Source organism: Lepidothrix coronata, unplaced genomic scaffold, assembly GCF_001604755.1.
Source record: "Lepidothrix coronata isolate B3197 unplaced genomic scaffold, Lepidothrix_coronata-1.0 Scaffold69, whole genome shotgun sequence".
Taxonomy (NCBI): domain Eukaryota; kingdom Metazoa; phylum Chordata; class Aves; order Passeriformes; family Pipridae; genus Lepidothrix; species Lepidothrix coronata.
In genome coordinates this window covers 4,010,151-4,028,707 of record NW_016690249.1, presented here as the reverse complement: position 1 = coordinate 4,028,707, position 18,557 = coordinate 4,010,151, and the positions used below count along the sequence as shown (strand labels likewise).

General features: G+C 36.1%; 1 protein-coding gene across 5 annotated transcripts in view; it reads left to right on the top strand.

The window, feature by feature from the left end:
- DCLK1 (doublecortin like kinase 1) overlaps positions 1 to 18,557 on the top strand; it is a 248,269-nt gene that overhangs the window by 176,833 nt on the left and 52,879 nt on the right. For 4 of the 5 annotated variants that reach the window (XM_017818597.1, XM_017818599.1, XM_017818598.1 and 1 more), the window contains one exon: positions 17,300 to 17,384. In XM_017818597.1, the coding sequence (XP_017674086.1) occupies positions 17,300 to 17,384 (85 nt within the window). Of the gene's footprint in view, positions 1 to 5,800; positions 10,642 to 17,299; positions 17,385 to 18,557 lie in introns of those variants that run through there. The other variant, XM_017818601.1, reaches the window with a different exon arrangement.

Genomic DNA, 18,557 nt, shown 5'->3' with positions numbered 1-18,557 from the left:
ATTATCCAATAGCCTTCTCCCCTCTGATTCTTTGTGTGTGTGTGTAGAGCCATAGGGTGAAAGAGCCTGGCTATACAGTCCTTGATGTGTTTGTAAAACACTACAGTGGAATACAACTGTTCTGTGTCTGTCAAAATACTAAGTATGCTGGGAATTGGTTTATCCTTGAGGGGGAAAACAGGGGTTGTCTCTCTCCTTTTTTAAAGACTTTTTGTTTGTTTTACTTTCTTTTTCCAAACCTTTCACAACTGGAAGGAGATGTTCACATCATCAAAGACATTTGTTTTTTCCTAACTGCCATTGTGTCACTTGCACAACCTTCAAACAGCTTTGATTTTGAAACAAGGTGGAAGAATGCGCTGTGGAATTTAGTTATTATATCAGAGACTTGTGCAGTGAAGATACTATCAGTACCAAGGAAATGTGAGACCTATCAGTCACTTTCCTGGATGAGAGTTGCTAGTTGCTGTGTGTTCCCCCTAGTTATCATGTATGGAGGCATTTACAATATTCCTAAGCATCCAGAATTAAGGTAGTACCTGTATTACTATTGGAACCTTCTGATAAAATATCACTCGTTCAACCCAAAAGGCTCCATGTGCTGATTTAATTAATTGTATCTGTTCAAAAGCAGTAGGGCAGATGTCTATGTATCTTCTCTTCTGCTATTTTCTAAACTGTAATCAGTTCTCCATGAAAGCTTCCCTAAGGCAGTACTCTGTATCTCAGACCTGTTTATAAACACAGTTCGAACACATGCTTTTTCTGCCTTTTCAGTTTTTAAATAAAGACATAATTTGTGTCTCTCAAAATAAGGGGATTACATACAAAATTGGCAGTGCTTGACTTTGGGGACCAGTGTAGACCTGATTCCCCAGATATCCAGATCAGGAATAGCTGTAGTACGAACGACTCCCTTCTAGCCTGCTTCTTCATGTCTGATATATACCAGAGAGCTGAGGAATTGTGCCCAAGTCTTACCTGCGGCTGGGATACAGCTCTGCGTTTCTGCTATGACTTGTTTATAGCTATGGAAGCCGACTGTGATCTTGCAGTATAGAGCTAGTCAGTGACTGGGAGCTTTAAACCTGAGGGTAGTGTCATGGTTTTTATCATCTCATACACAGAGAATAAAGATGCAAGTTCCAGTTGGGTAAGCTGGTACTAAAATCTCCTTAAGTGTAATGTCTTCCACACCTGCTTGTTCTTACTCTTGAGCTTATAATGAATCATAAATAAGTCACTGAAAAAGGAACAAAGAGTCTTCCAAATGAATTATACATTGGTGCTGTGAAGGCGTCTGCTTAAATGGATGATACCAGTATTCAGTGGATTTGCATTTGCTGTAAGGCTGTTGCTTTTCATTGGTAACTTTCCTAAGCTTTCTTTCTCACCACTGATGCTTCTCTCTTCACAGTGAAGAAATGTTTATCTGTTAATGTTTGTGGATGTGTGAGTGGGATCCATGTGGTCAGCACCATTAGACACGAGGGGTTTCTAGCCACATGGTTTCTGACTTTCAAATGTGAAGAGGAGAACAGATGGGCTTCTTTTTGCTTGTAAGTGTAACAGGATCACCTAGTGGCAGTATTTGGATGTAAAAGGCTGTGTAATGGTAACATAATCAGATTGCTAACTGTATAGAAAATAAATATTGAAGAAAACTACAGGAGAGATAAGACATTGTTAAAGAGTTGAATTCCATTCTCGGATATTCATATTCAGTCCCCATGACCTCAGAAAATAGATTGCAATCATGTAAAATGCATTGCAATAATATTATTTAGGTTACAAAATCAACTTCTCTGAAGTTCAGTGATGGAAACTTTACACTTGGTCTGAGAATTTATTTCATCTGCTTTCATGTTTAACTTGCGAAGTGAATGAGCTAGAAGTTCAGTGTGAAAATATATGGTTGTGACATTAAAGGTTATAATTTTAATATTAAAACATAATAAAACCCCATAAATAATATAACATAATATAATATAACATATAAATAATATAATTATGAAGGTTATAAATTACAATTAGTAAAATAGGCATTAAACAGTGCTTACTAGTCATAATTTTATTGTTAGCAGTATAAATTATGTTCTATTTACTTTAAGTACCATATTTTGTGTGTTGCCATTTAAATTTTATTTAAAGGACAGGTTGTTTTATGTACCATATTGTCATAAACCAAATTTGAACCCAAAGCGTTTTGCTTTGTCTTCATTGGCTTCAGCTACAGGGCTGACAAATCAGCTACAGGAGGAGGTTTATTCCCTAGAAGGTTGTTAAATGCTGGTATCATGTGACAGACATAGAGGAGAGAAGAGGAGATTGATTTAAGTGCCCATCTTGTCCCCAGTGTTGAGAGGGGAGGTATTCCTACCTCAAAAGAAGAGTGTTGGCTGCTAGAGCCACAGTCTGGGGTTGAGGGTGATGGCTGGGCTTCTGACTGGTCTGGCTTTCTCTCTTTACCTGGGGTTTGAGGGATCTACTGCTTTAGAACTGAAATAATTCATCTCAACTGTGTAATCTGGGTTTTCCTTCACCTCTCTCTGCGCAGTTAGAGTAGTGCTTGTTCACTCATGTCATCAGGTACGTGGGGTGCCAGTGGTAGGTACTGGGTCTGGAAGGCGATAGGGAACATCTACTCAAGCATAACCTGGTTCCCCTTGACATAACTAATCAATCAGCTCTTCAGCATCCCCATCCAAGTGGTATGGGGGAGTTTAGGCTTGGGATGTAAATGCTGAGGAGTCTAGGCAGGCTACCAGTGTTTTTCCTGGAAAGTACAGGTGAGAAGAAGTCATGCTTTTGAATTCAGAGGCACAGAAGCAAGATAATTTCACAAACTGAGGGATTTCTCCCTGGGAATAGTAAAGACCTGTGGTGTGCATTAGGCAACTTAAAACAGGGATTAATCAGCTTACTTACTGACATTTTATCACTCACCTTTTTAAAAAAATAAATACTGGCCTTTGATGGAAGGCTTTCCATTGATATAAATAAAGCCAAAAATGCTGCTGTGGTACATACTCATGAAAACAGTACTTTTGCAATCTCACAGGTAAAATTTTCTACCCTCAGAAGTGAGAATATAAAAAGATAAAGTTTATTCTTTCTCTCTTGCATATGTATGTGGATGAGTTGTTTCCAGAAATTCAGAAATCAGGGAAAGATATTTTTTGATAATCTTGTGTGAAGTTCAGTCTATATTTGAGGAAAGTAAGACTTCATGGGTGTAATACATGGAGTTGAAAAGTGAACTAGGAACAATTTATCAGCTATCTGAGCTAACTGTCAAGCAGTTTTCAGTTTCTGAGTATTTTAACTAGCAGGCTGTGTGCTCTAGTTATGCTTTCTTGTAGTTTAATTATTTCTTTATATGTACTCTTAAATAAGAAATTAAGATTCTTGTTTTAAATTGGTATGTACATCATTATGTTTTTTTTACAGAGGCTTAAAACATTTGAAATTCAGGTTTTTAGCACTTGAAGTAGAGTTATTGTGTTGCACACATACGTATTTCCAACAGAGTGCAGTTAATGAGGCAGACTCAGAAAAGGTGACATGGCAATTACAAAAATAAATATACATAATTCCAACCCCTGCATTTTATTTAACTAGCTTTTGTAATAGTTTCTGAGCTTATTTTCCCACTGTCTTCTAATCAGTTATTATTTCAATTAAGGTGGACATATTTTATACTTTGTACCTGATTTTCTGTTTCTTGTCATTGTTTTAAATATTTTCAACTTCCTTAGAGTTTACAACCTATAGAATAATAAAAAATTAGATTTAAGACACCTTTTGACTATCCAGACAAATAACTTGAATTCTACGTATATAGGAGTTTTTTTGAGTTGTATATGGCAAGAAGTCTGATTCATTCAGCAATTTATTTCTTTTTATAAATCTATGCAAAATAATAAATAGATTCTCCTCCTATTTTCCAGAAATACAGCTCTTTGGCTAACTGTAGGCAAAAAAATTCTTTCAGAAAAGAAAACTTTTAAAAAGTTTCAAGTATTTAAAAGAAGATGAAAAAAAAAGAGAAAATGACACTGAAATCTTGTGCATGATTGTGCTTTTAAACAACCATAGAGTTATTAAAATAAACATAAAAATATTCTCTAAATGTTAAAAGTCAGAAATATCTTCTTTATCAGTTCTCAATCCATATCTTTTTATATTCAGAGGCAAGGACAGTCACCTGGGAGATACTATTCAAAAGTTTGGAGTGCTACCCTCTCTAGCAAATAAAAAGATTTTTTTTCTGTACTATATATTAGAAATTCTCAAACTGTATATGCTCAAAAGAAATTTTAATAATTAACCAACTAATTAGTATTCAGAAGAAGATGGTCTTGTCTGTTTAAAATTCTTCTCTTGTCTGGATTGTTCTCAACAAAATAGAAATGTATTTAAAATCAAATTTTCACTCTGCCAATCTAACATATCTTCTACTGTGTGTATGCACACCCATTGGCAGAATACATAGAGAATAAGCATTCTAGGGAATCAAAACCCCCATTAAGGGACTTGAATCCCTTTTACATCATGCCTGCAAATAAAACATAAACCTGCATAGATTACTGAGAACCTTGTAAATTTGAAATTTTGAAGCATTCATTTTAACTGGTACTTGTTTTTTAGTATAGCTTTCAGATTTGTTCATTTCTTGTCTCAGTTATCTTCCTGCAATTAAAAAAACCCAATCAAACCCAACCAAGGTCAACCCTAAAGCTGGCTCCATCAGTGTTCCCATTCTCACGTGTTCTTGTATTTTGTCTTACAAGTTTTTTTGTTGTATTTTGTTCATATGTTCTATTTTGAAAGGATCCCCCAAAACACCTTAAAGATATCAGAGAATGCCTATGAGATGTGCTGGGCACCTGTCTATTCAGAACCCCTCTGAACCATCACTTATGCCTAATTCACCTTAAAAAGACAGTACCCTGTCCTCTACCACTTCTCTTTTCTGAACTTTCTCTTTCATTCTGTGCTGTAGTGTGTCTTGACAAGGATTGTTGTGATGTGTAGGTGAGATAGGGCAATGTATCATACCCTAACACCGCTGGCATTTGAGGATTATCTGATCTGTCAGAGGATGCTTGGAGTGCGTGTTGAAAGAATGAAGTGGATCTGCACACTCAGACTCTCCCTCTGCTGTCATGAGCTGGTTGCTTGGCTACCATCAGAAAGAGACCATGACAGGGGGATAAATGTAAAACACACTATCTTTTTATACATACACGCTGACACAGAAAAACTGTGGAAAAAAGACACCATTTGTCAGTACGATACAGGTAACAGCAATGTTCAGTGTCAGCATTCCGGGGCTCAAATGTTGTTGGATCTATGCTGTATCACCAGTGGGTGGCAAGTTTTTATTACCTTATATAAGGTAAACACTTACTATACTACTGCTGTTTACAAAACAGCAAAAAGGAAAATACACTCCCTTTAAGGTTAAATTCATATTTCCAAGTTTCCAAACCATCAGGAGACTCTCCAGAACAGACAAATATTGTTTTAATAGTGTTTAATTGGAAAGAATTAAAGAAAAAAATAATCACCTCATAGAATATGTTGTACATTGAAACTTCAGCTTTATTTACTAACCATCTATTTGTTGATTAAAAAATAATAATATGACATTAAGACAAAAATATGAGTATATAGAACATGTGTATTTTATGTTAAACAATGTCTTCTGGTCCACAGTAACCAAAAGAATATAAGACAGTTACAGTGCAACAAATCAAACACAATAAACAAATCTATACTGCACTTCATCTTACAGGACCTGTATCGCCCACTCTCTTCGGATGATATGGATTCAGTAGGAGACTCAGTGTAAAAGAGAAAATGGAACAATGTTTATGGTTTGTGATTTGATGAAGGTTTAACATTTTTAAAGAAAATAGCTGCTAATTTACAGTAATAGTGAATCGCACAAAAGAGTTTTGCATATTTAATATTAACAACATGGGGCCAAATTAATTCCAGTCTGTGGGGGTATTTTTGGCTTTACCACTGCATTTTAATGCAAGAATTTGTAATGAATGAGCCATTGAATATGTCCGTCAAATCCAGAACAGCATTGTGCATACTTTAATGAAGAAGGATTGGATAAGGTGAATATAACGCACAAATCCATAGTGGGCAGAGTTATGAATAGGGCTATTTTTATCATCTAAGGTACTGATTATATGTTCTGTTTTTACCATAGGTATCTTTATTCATTTTGGTATGAACAGTTAATGAATACTTTGCTTTTACCAACGAATAGGTAAAATGTAGAAAAGAAAAAAACCTGCCATATTAAACTGCTTGCACCACGCTGTCTGATCTCGATGTGCACATTTGGAACACTCTAAGTTTAGTCTTTTTATCTAAATTAAAAGAAAGTGAAGAAATCCTGTGTGGTAACAGGACAAAAGTGAATGCTTTCAAAGCAGCGTTCAGATTCTCTTCACTGCCTTACCATCTGATAACTGTAAACAGAAGGGTGTTCGCAGGCAATATGAATGTTTTACCTGGCAAGAGCTGTTAATGCTGATCATCCATGTGTTGCAAGTAAATATAGACACATTTCTGATTAAGGAAGTATGGGGCCCTGATGGCTAGCAGTGTCATCTGACATACATATACACATTTTGTCTGAGAAACTAGTGATTATTTTCCCTTATGTTAAAAAATGGAAGCATGATTTTGTGTTTGCTATAATAAGACATTTTATACATTTTAAAATGAAAGCCTATAGAAATGGTGGTATTATAAATCATCCTCCTATTGACCTAATTCCTGTGCTTTCACAATTTCTAGAGGTGGTCATTTTGTACAGCATGAATATGCAAAACTCCTTTAGTGTTAAAGTAGGTCGTGCATTATAACCAGTTGCTTAACAAATACCTACTAATTTTTATTTGTTTTCTGCTGCTTTATTGTGAGAATCTTAGTCTACTTAATTTACGTAATAGCAATATTTTCCATTGTATGTTATATTTAAGCCCATAGTGCAATGATCATACGTGTTTGCAGTCTTATACATTTCCTTTCATTTTCTCAAATACTAATGATTTAAGAATTAGAAATCAGTGTAATTCTGATTCTCAACAAAAATCTATAGAGATTATATTTTTGAGCTACTTAGTGATGATTTAATATATTTTGAAATCAGGAAAATTTACTTAATTGCAGAAAATGCTTAACGGCCACATGCCAACATTTAAATGTAGTGAAATAATTCCTTTACACTGATTTAATAAAATAAAATAATAAAATTCAGTGGATGGAAAATATTGGCATGTGATGTTATGGCTTCACTGTATCAACATGATTTTATTTGTGGAGGATATTTGCAAAAAGGAATAAAAGGGCAGCAGAATACAAAACTTACCTTCTCTGTTTTCAACACTTGGTTCCAGTATCACCTGAAGAGAAAGTCATTGATCTGGCAGGTTTGTTGGAGCAGTTAGGTCATTCCTTTTTGAAATGCATGTTTTGTCATTCCTGCTTCAGATTTCAACCTAAAACTGTTCCCAGCCATGAGAACAGTACGTCCCCTGCCCCATACCCTAATCCTAAGGTTGTTCTGCACTTGGAAAAGTTCATAGCTGTGAAGTTACTTGCATTTTCAACTGTTGCAAGGCTATGTCTTTATAAAATGTTTTATTGATCCCAAGAAATGCATATTATGTAAAGGTGCATTGGGATCAGTTTCCAAAACTTCAGGCAATTCCAACAGATTGAATGAAATACATACTGATGGTTTGAAAATAATTTTTTCCTGCAAAGAAAATAAATTCCAGGAATTTTATTTTTCCTCCCGTCTCCCATATAGGCTACTGCTGCTTAAGGCAGTTTATTAAGAATGTTTGTTCTGCACAGGGAGCACAGATTGCCAGCAAACCTGAATCCCATGGCTTTGCTTAGCTGTGGAAAATAAAAATGGACCTTATACCAGTAATTGTTATCATAGTGAGTTCTCCATCAAGACTGTTTTAAAAAAGAATATGCTAGTCCATAACATTTAATCATTTCAACATATGACTTATATTAAGGGGCTATTCAGGGGCAATACGTATCATTAATATTTCATTTAAGGAATGAAAGTCCCTTGGAGATTGAAAAGGTACACTGTTTATAGACTTTGAGATCCTTTTTGTGTGGAATGTAATTCCCATTATACATGAGCAGAAATGAAATGTTTCTTTTGAGCAAGACCAGAAGGTTTCACTTTATGGGTGAAACTGAAATTGTGTTTCTTGATGCTGTAGTTCTGCTTGCAACAGCACAGGTTTTAGTTTGTCCCTAGATTTCATCAACTGCATTGAATAACAGAATAGCTTAAGCAACTTTATAGTGTTTGAACCTCTGATAGTTCTCTATGCTGCATTATTTGTGCCTACTCTAAGGTGATTATGATGTAGCTAAAGAGTCTTGTATAGATTGTGAATGCTTTGCTTCTCTTTGAGCTTTATGAATATTTGTGATTATTTCTCTAATGCTTTCTGCAACTTTCTGTTTTGTTTTTTTAAAATCTCTTTACTTTTTTTGTGCAACGAACAGTTCATGTGTGAAGCACAGAATGTGTGTGTTTATATTTACATGCACACTTACATAGATTAATGGCTTTGAAATCCATGTGCAGTTATGTCAACATTCGTGGCTTTAAACAAATGAGTGGGGAAAATGTTGCTAATGGGAGGACGCTCATCTAGTGGGATTCACTACAGCTCTGTTAAAGTCAGTGGAGCTGCACCAACCAGTACCTCCTGAGCAGCTCCCTTGAAGAAGTCTGTACAATTTTAAAAGATCACATCTGCAGACAAGGGCTAAGTTCAAACTGAGCAAAGTTAGTGGCAAAACCGCCATTGACTCCAAGGTAGGAAGGATAGGACCTTACGCACAAATACATACACACAGACAAAACATTAATCCTAAATTTGAAATGGTATTATTTTGACATGTACAGTCTTATGCCTCCTCTTGAACCACATTGTTCTGCAGTATATTAAGTCATGCAATATTAGAATTTCTTTTGTTAAAATCAGTAAAATATTTAACATTCATTATGCAATGTGAAAATTGCTTTCCAGTTTGTAAAATAATTCAGCAACAACACATTATATTTAGTTATTTTTCTCTTCAAACCATTTTTGCAGGGCATATTTGGCTGAAAGATAAAAATTCTGGGGCGTTTATATTGTGGCTATAAATGTATATTATAAGAAAGCATATATGGTATTCAACACCCTTGAAGAACAACTGGGGTGAGATTGTGTGGCATAACAATTGAGATAAATAATAGTGGTTTCTTTTGCAGTTTCATAATCCAGACTGCAGTTTGAACTTTATATAGTGCAGCATGGTACAAAAATGTCTGCAGTCTGAATGTTAAAATGAATTAACAATAATATAGAAAAGAACCTCTGATCAACCCAAGTTTACTGTTTTGTCAAAAATAGTAGAGAAACGAACAGACAAAAAAATCTTCATGGTGCTAAATTATCTCATTACTTGATGAATACTTAGATTAATGTTGTCTGTGCTTTTTGTTGTATTCAGTTAATAGAGTGCAACAGAGTACAAGATTGTTCTTTATTTAATCTTCACTTTCAGTTTTATCTGTTAGTGACAGGAAGAGAGCTTGTAACTATGAGTGATGAAAAATATCATTATGTAACACAGCCAGCAGTAGCCTCACATACAGAGCAAAGCAGGCAAGTGGTTATCACACTCTTTGGAAATGGGTGTGCTATACCCAGGAAACCCCTCTGATCGGAAAGCAGGGGTTGCTGAGCAGAACAGGGGCTATTCTGAGCTGTGTTTGCTGTCATAACACGATTCCTCTGGCTCAGTTTGCTTCTTTTCACCTGGCACCTGATCTCACGCAGGCTAAGCGCCCTAACTCCCTGCGGAAGGCAATGGGTATGTAGATATATGTGTCGTGTACACACACGTTAGCAAAGAGTGGAAAACACACGCAGTGCACACATACGTATTCATATGCATTTTAGTGTCTGTATTTGCCCATGTTCATTATATTTGAATTTGCTTAAATTAACCCTCGGCAGTGAAGTATGAAAAAAGCTGAACTGTATTCAGTGTGTATTTGTTGTCTGATGTTATATGGGGTAATTAGGTTGTAGTTTGCCCTGCAATACAGTGTTTTGGAATTTGGACTCTAGTAAAGAGGAGCTAATAATGTTTGTGCTAAGGTCTCTTCATTTTCTTAGTTGCACTATAATATTGTAAATATTGGCACATTTACAACATAAGTTTAAGATTTTACAAAGTTATGCATACAATTATTTTTTTTAATGGAAAGTGCTTGGATATTTGCTTTTAAAAATGTACCATTTTTGTATTAATGTGATGCAAGAAACCAAAAAGAAAGCTGTTGATTTATCAACAAAAAAATGTAAAACTTGCAAAAATAAATGCCGATGAATGTTTTATTTCTTATAATCAGCTGAAGAAAATCACCTTCATTTTTGTGCCATTGTTTCATCATACTGTATTGTACTTGTGTTTCATATTTGACCATGTCATCCTGATTGCAATTTGTTGTTTCACTAGATTTAACATTACTGTAGATTATTGTAAGTGATGTAATAAATATATTTAAAAAATACACACTGTTCAGTGAGTTTGTTTTGGAACCAGATTAACAGGCTTTAAAAAAAATACTTACAGCTGGTATTGCTTTTTGATTTTGGATCAGCATTGTCCATCTAACCTTAGAATAAGCATATGGGATTCATGCATCATGTTCCTTTAAACAGTAGATGTATTCGGTGTCTTTTTTAATAATAAATTCTGGTCTCTAGTATATAGATACAAAAAATCCTTCAAGGAAGAATTTGGTTTCTAGTGGGTCTTATTGAGCCAGTAAATATACCTGCCTTGAATTGCTTATGGGTAAGTTTGTGTGCACATGAGGGGGTAGATTTGAAGTGTGAAGTGGGGAATTAGTAGACTATCCAAAGCAAGGTACCAGGTCCCTACTGACAGCTCAGCTACAGCAGCACTCCCCTTCAGAAAAGTATTAGGAAAATATGCTTGTGAAAAGCTAATAGTACTGAAACATAGCAGCAGTGTTTTAAAATAAGTACCTCATTTTCTCTTTAAAAATAGATATCCATAGCCTAGTTTTATTTCTTGTTTGACAGGAGCAGGGGAAGAGAGATGTTACAATTTCTGACATGTCATCTGCCAGCTTAATGCTTCAGCTGATGTTCAGACGCTCTCCTGGAGGGATCTGTGGGCCTTATAAAAGTTCTAGTTTTGAAGTCCTCTGGTAGTAAATAGGTCTGCCTAAAAAAGGTGTACAGACATAGCAAGGAAACAGTACTAGAGACATAGCAAGGAAACAGTACTAGAGAAATGAGGAAGACTAGAAACAACATAATTGAGGTTTCTGTCTCTACGAAGAGAGAGATAATACCAGGAAGGCTTTTAAGATACAACTCAAATAGATTAAAAGTGGCAATTGTGCTGTGCCCTTAATTAGCTGGAAGAAATAAGAGCCTCTTTCGATGGCCTTTCAATATGTATTCTGTAGTTGACTGGAAAATTTTACCTCCAGATAACTTCAGAAGAGGTAAAAGGAAACCTTCACATTGCATCACTGCACATGTTACTTTTAATGTTAACCACAGTGAGGATACAGTAATAACTTCCAATACCATGAATCTGATACTCCTCCCTTTTTTTTTTTATTTAAATATCATTAATCTTTTCTGAAGGATGCCAAAGGCTGAGTGAACTGACACTCTGAATTACGGCTCAGCTTTGGAAGCAGTTTTAGGAGCTAGTGAAGATTGTATTTAAGTTTACTGTTAAATACCGTGTAGGAAACTATGCTGGTCTTTCAGAATTTTCTTGTTACACAAATCAAATGAGTGTATAAGCATCCAATACTGAGGCTCAGTAAGGGAATCTTAATAAAATGAAATGCTTCAGTTTGCAAATTTAACTCCAGTCTGTCAGCTCCATTTCCTTGCAAACTCTCCCATTTGTCCCTCTGTCCCTTAAAGAAGAAAACCAACACAAGACCCTGAACAACACACACCAGATAATTGCTTGTGTCATTTGAACTTATCTCTTCTCCAAGCTGTGTAAATCCTGAATTGCACAAATGAACAAAAAAAAAAATCACTTCCCTATGTAGAGCCTTTCTCAGAACTGGGCAGGATGTAGAATTGTGGATAAGTAGCAGGTTTACATATATTATTTTGTTGTTCCTTTCCAGATTAAATAGTTTATAAATAAATTTGGATCCGATGTGCCAGTTTAGTGCAGTGTACAAATTTGAAAAGAAAACAATTGCATCATTTCTCTTTCCGTACACTGAACTTTATTGGTTTCCATTCTTTCAGCATGAAGATTGTGGATTGGCTGTTTCTCCATAAAGTAATTTTTTTGCCAATTCTGTACTGTTTACATGAAAGTTTTTTTCCCCTGTCTCATCTGGCTGGGCAAAAAAATGTAAGGTTAAACAAAAGAAAATGGAAAATATTTTCGCTGGATGTAGTTGGGAGCGGGAATTTCAGTGTAACCCTTTGCTTCTCTCTGAATAGTAAAAAAACCCAGTTTATCTTCTTTAAAGTTGCATCAAAATGCATTATTTTATTGTTTTAAATCAGCTGTTGTCTACTTTTGTTCTCTGGTGATGTACCATTTTGCTGTTTATTGATTGACGTTTTTCTTGCTTAACGCTGTTACAGGAATTTTTTGATCCCTTCAAAGTCCTTCAAAGCTAATACTTGCACTGGACTTTTGTCGTTATTTTACCATTAGCCGTGATCATCTTTAGTGAAAAGAACTGACTGTGTCAGAAATTCATGACAGCTACCTTGCAAAGGGTTTTTATAACCAGACTGAACACTAGTATGGGCTCCAAAAGAGGCGAGCATGGTTGCTTAACTGCTTGGTTTTGGTTTTAATGCTTTTTTTCCTTGCTGAGTTAAAGTTAATCTTACACATATTACTGACATACATATCTTTTTGTATTTTTTTTTCAATTCTGTAGAATTCTTTGGAATAGGGACAATCTTAGGCAGTGTAATTTAAAGACATTAATAATTTCCTTATCCTGTTTCCTGAATTTAGACTTTGTTTATGATTTTAATCCTCAGTTCATTAAGCCCATTTCTAAAAGAGCAAACTCTGCATGAGATCCAAACTTAGCTTTACACCTGTGTGCTTTTCTGTTACTCATATTTCATCCAGATGCTTCCTTCACATTAGAAAAATACAAAGGAATCTATTGTTGAGAGACTTTGTAGGCTCCATATGCACTAATAAAGGTTTCGAGAGGTTTAGAAAATAGAATGCAGTGTTTGAGAATCAGGAATCTGATTTGCATTAACAAACTTTCTAGTCATACTTATTTAAGTCTCTTTTCATAACTGCTGACACTAGTAGTCCACAAGAGTAATTCCTGCTGTTTAGTTGGAGTGGGATTTTAAGATTAATTTAGGACAAAGGTGAGTATTTGGAGAGAGAAATTACAGTAGTTTTTATTTTACTGCCTTTTTTTTCATGGATTTAGCACAATTTCCACTGAGTTACAAACTATTTACCAAACAGTTGCTAAATAAATCTCCCAGTGAGACATGGATGAAACTCTATAGCACTAATGTCTCGATTCACATCAATGAGACGTGTGGTGTGCTGACCATCTGTTATATAAACCTGAATAGGATCTGAAATCCTTACACCAAAGACCTGATTTTTTTATGCCATCGCTTTTATGAAGGTGTGCCATAAAAATGGCCATGTGCTGGCAACCTGTGCAACTGGACCCTTTTAAATCTGTGTAAAAGTGATGACATTCCAAGCATCTCAGCATCTCTTAAAATTAAAACAGCTAATTGCATTAAAGTCTGTGTGTTGAAGAGATTATGCTCTTGCTTAGGGTTTGTTTTCCCCCCCTCCCCATCTGTAAGATCCCTAATGGGATCCACATCTGTGAGAGCAACAGCGCGCACGACAGACTGCCTCGCGATTGGCAAGCCAAGTGGAAGGAACACTGAGACCCACAAGGATTGCTGGACCCGGAGGGCTTTCAGCTTGTGAGAACAACGAGCTAATTAAAGTCTAAATAAATGGAATGCCCTTCTAACTGAAGTAAAGATAAATAAATAAATGCTTGCATGTTGTTCCAGAGGAATGAATAAAGACAGAAATATTTGTGTCGTGTTTATCTAGTAACGTCTCTTTAATTGTGAAAGGGGCCGCCAGCAGACTTGGTGAATGTATGTCCAGTTCCTGATTTCTTTTTAGTCTGTTGTTTTAATAGGAGAGGTTTAACAAAGGTAATAAAAAGTATGTTTTTATATATTTTTCACTTACTATTTAAAGTTTAAAAAACCTTGGTGAGTATTTTTAACATGTCTTCTTAGCTGCTGCTTCCTTGTCACTGGCAAGTTCTGCCTCTGCTCCCATGCCAGTGCTTCACAGGCAGATGACATTAAAGGAGCAGTATGCTTTTTTTGCAGACCAGTGATATGGTATATGCTACTGATAGGTTGCTTCAGTTCTTCTTCAGTTAACTAATAGCATCTTAGCCTTCCCATCCTTATATAGGGTCAGTAAGAAAAGAAATAGGGCCACTTAAACATCGATATGAGATCAATTTTTTTTTTTAATTGCCTTTCATTTTTTTACAGGTCACTTTTTTCAGTTTGTTAGATGAAACCTAGGTAAAATACATATTTAAGGAGTTATGCCTAAAACATATTTAGGATTAAATTTAATTTCAATCATGTGTAGACCATCAAGATTATTTGTATTTAAATTGAAACCTTGCTAAAGCATTTTGTTAAAATGGGCCCTTGAAGGTGTCTGTTTTTGGAAGGACTGAGCAGTTCTCAGGTAAACCTTGTTTTAAGGTCCTTGAAAAGTTAGGTCCTCAAATAGAAATTTGAGTCTCTCTAGGCATACATTCTGAAAAGATGGGGCCACCAAGTTAGGTCTCGATTTTCCCATCTCCCATATTCACAGATGAAAGCAAAGGGTGCAAAATTCTGTAAAGAGACTATCAGGCTGCTAAAGAAAGCTGCAGTGGTGTGCAGTCAGTGGCTTTGACCTAACATGTACTGAGAAGTGCAATCTCACCATTTAAAATGCAAAAAATTTTAAAAGTAGCTGTTTAGTAATCTTTTGAAAATCTAACACTAATCTTTTTGTGTTTATACCCCTTAAATGTTGTAGTGATTAATTCCTGATTGTAGAAGTAATAAATATTAAAAATAATTAAATGGTAATTCCTTGAAGAAAATACTGTGGAGTGATAAAATAAGTATGAAATTGGATGCCTGGTCTAGGAAAACAAACAAACACAGTCGAATGAGTAGAGAAAACATATTTTTCTGCTTATTTTACAAGCAGGACTGTAAAGGAAACAATTCTCCCATTACATGTGAATAAAAATAGTGTTTCAGAGTGACTTCTCCAGACATGAGAACTCCTAGCATTTTTCCATTACCTTCATCCACATCTGCTCATTTGTTCAAAAATGAACCAGAGGTAAGTTTTTACTGAGGCGTCCTGTAAAGTTTAGCACAGGAATAGCACATACACAAACAAGGGCAGGAATATCTTAGCAAACTGCATAAAATCAGTCAGTGCTCACTTCTGTTGTCAAGAGGCAGTCCAAAAACTGATTAAGGCATTTTTTAATTCTGGTCAAAGCTCAGAAGAAATGCTTGACTGGATGAATATAGTGAGCTGATGTTGATTAAAAGGAAAAAAGGGCAAAGAATCTCTTGGTAGATGGGATGTGCAAGCTCTCAAGATTATTTAGTGAAAAATAGGCCAAGTTCAGGCTTTGTCTGATTATCTGAGCTTAATCTAATATGGGAGAAATGAGAAGTTATTCTGTTCAAATGAACTCAGCATACTGGCCAGCTTTTAAGTCTGCTGACTGTCCTCTCCCTGGCTCCGTACTCGGCAAAGATCCCGGCTGCTGCATCTTTGGTTGCTCTTGCTCCAGCCATCTGCTGTGTTCTGCAGCGGCAAATGAGAAAAACCATTCCAAAGTAGCTGTATTTAATTTGCCAAAGTGGATTGGCACTCTATGGGCATCTAAAAACCTTACAAACACTGATAAGGAAGTGATAGTGTTAGTTACATGCACTACAGCCTGCAATTTATGTAATATATAGATTGAAGGAAATAATGAAATACTGCAGCACTTTGTAACCTTTCAGCATGTGAATTATGTGAACTCAAGAACATTTTAGTTTTGAAAATCCTGTGAATATTTTTACCTTATGTTGCAACACGAGGACCTGAGGAAACGCTCGGTTTGGCTGTAAGTTTGAAGAGCCATCGTTACATTTGTAGCTGCTTCTGATTTCTTCTGAAGATGGGAGAATCCCGAAGGTGTGTTAGTATAATTCTTACGCACCACAGAATAAAAGTTCTGGGTGAAATCCAGTCCATCCCATATGTCTGTGTAGTATCACCCATCTAGATGCATGGTAAAACATTTTTCCTAAAGTACATGCTTAGAGTCTGTAGTTAACTGATAGACATTGATAGGTGTTTTGGAAAGCTTCCCTGGTGAGATTCTGCCTCCAATACTTCTGGTAGCCAAGGTGGGTGCCTACAAGTCTCCTTCTAGATACTATAGAAATACTGTCCTCCCCCCATTAACTGTACAAACTCAGACAGTTGCATTTCAAGTACTTAAAACAGAAGTACAGAGTCACGCCTGAAGTGAACTACACCCAGTCAAATGCTTTTTTTCGAAAGACCAATCATTGTTCACCCTGACATTTTATTTTATCCATACATTACAATAATGATTTCTCCCTTCTAGAACACAACTGGAGAGGATTTCTCCAGAGGGAGGTTTGTATAAGTGAGGAATTCTGCGCATAACAAAACCAATTATGGACGGTTTTGCCTCTAGTGCTTGCTGGGTTAACAGGGCCTCTGAGAACACAGTCTCCTGCCTGCAGAGGGCATACACGTCCTCAGTTTTCCCTGCCAAAATGTATGTGGAATAGGGAGAAACTAGTGAAGCATACATCAAAGTGTTCTTGTACACTGCTGCGCATGATGTATCAGGGATATCTCCATGTACGTGGGGGTACCAAAAGTAATTTTGGAGGAAAAATTGGATTCTTCCCAAGCATTCCCATATCCCTCCACCAAAGTAAATTGATACTTTACATTGTGAACACTGAAGCCTCTCTGGGACATGTGTCCAGCAGAAACATGCTGGGGGTACTCATGTTTCTTAAAAATCATCTGTTTTCATTTGTGTCTCCATTTCCAGAGCTCCCAACACAGTGGCTCCTCTACCTCATTAGCATCCACCAAAGTTTGCAGCTCTATGGATGAAAATGATGGACCTGCAGAAGGTAACATTTGGAGGCTGACATTTCAAAGCAGTCAGTGTAGTGATAACAGCAGCTGTGTAGGAAATGAGTCATTCTTCCTGTCGGAGAAGGTGGGAGCGTTGCAGGCTGGATGACTTTTCATGAGGAGGCTCCTCAGCTGTAGCAAACCACTTAGGTTCGCTCTGGATCAGATTTGATCTGGACATCACTCTTCAGAGGTATTTTTGTTGCAGAATGCTCGAGATGTTATTTCTGCAAGCAACACAGTGCTGGCTGGCTTATTTCAGTATTTTTGTCTCATCTATCATGGTATTAAAGAACACACGGTCCTAGGTCTTTACTCAGAAATGGAGTCTTACCCCATACTAAGGCTTTGAGCAAGTTGGCTAAGGGATAGTGTCTGCTTGAGCACTATGCACATATACATATATGTATGTGTGTGTATTCCTGTTTGAGAATTGCTCTTCATGCTATCTGTGAATTCAGGCAAAACCCGGCCTCCTTGTGTCATAACATTCACTTTTAATACTAAGCTGCAACAAAGGACAGAGAAAGATACAGTTAAAAGCACTATCTTAAAGAGTGTAAACATAGATCACATTTCTGAGAGACATTTTTTTTACATTACAGTATTTATATAGTAGTTTGTATCAGCTGCAGTTTACAGTCAGCTTTTAGAAGCATGTTAGGTATTTGTAACACTATTTCAAATACCTTTAAAAATAATGGTACAGGAATGAGCACTAAAACACGTTAAACTACAAACTTTTTGTATGCTTAGACACCGTGTAATGCAATTTTACCTAAACATCTGGTACCCAGGTTGCATGCAAGGTAGTATTATTGAGAACATTTGTTTAAAAACTAAATATTTAATATTGGGGGATGGGGAGAACTAGCACTTAGCACATGAGGAGTTTTATGGATGTCTCAGTTTACAGGATGTAATAAAATAAGTGCTTGAGTGTTGGACTTCTTTGGTACATATATTTAATCATGCTGTGTCAAGGAGTTCCAGCCCTTTTTGGAGGTTGGTCTGCGCTTGTGCAGATCACAACGGCCTTTTCATAATTAAAAAAATACAACTTTGGTTTTGTCTTGGGGGCATATTGCAATGGGAATGGTAAACTATGTAACACTCGAATGGTGGTATGTTTGAGCCCCCAGAAGTCTTATTTTTCATTATTGTATCTG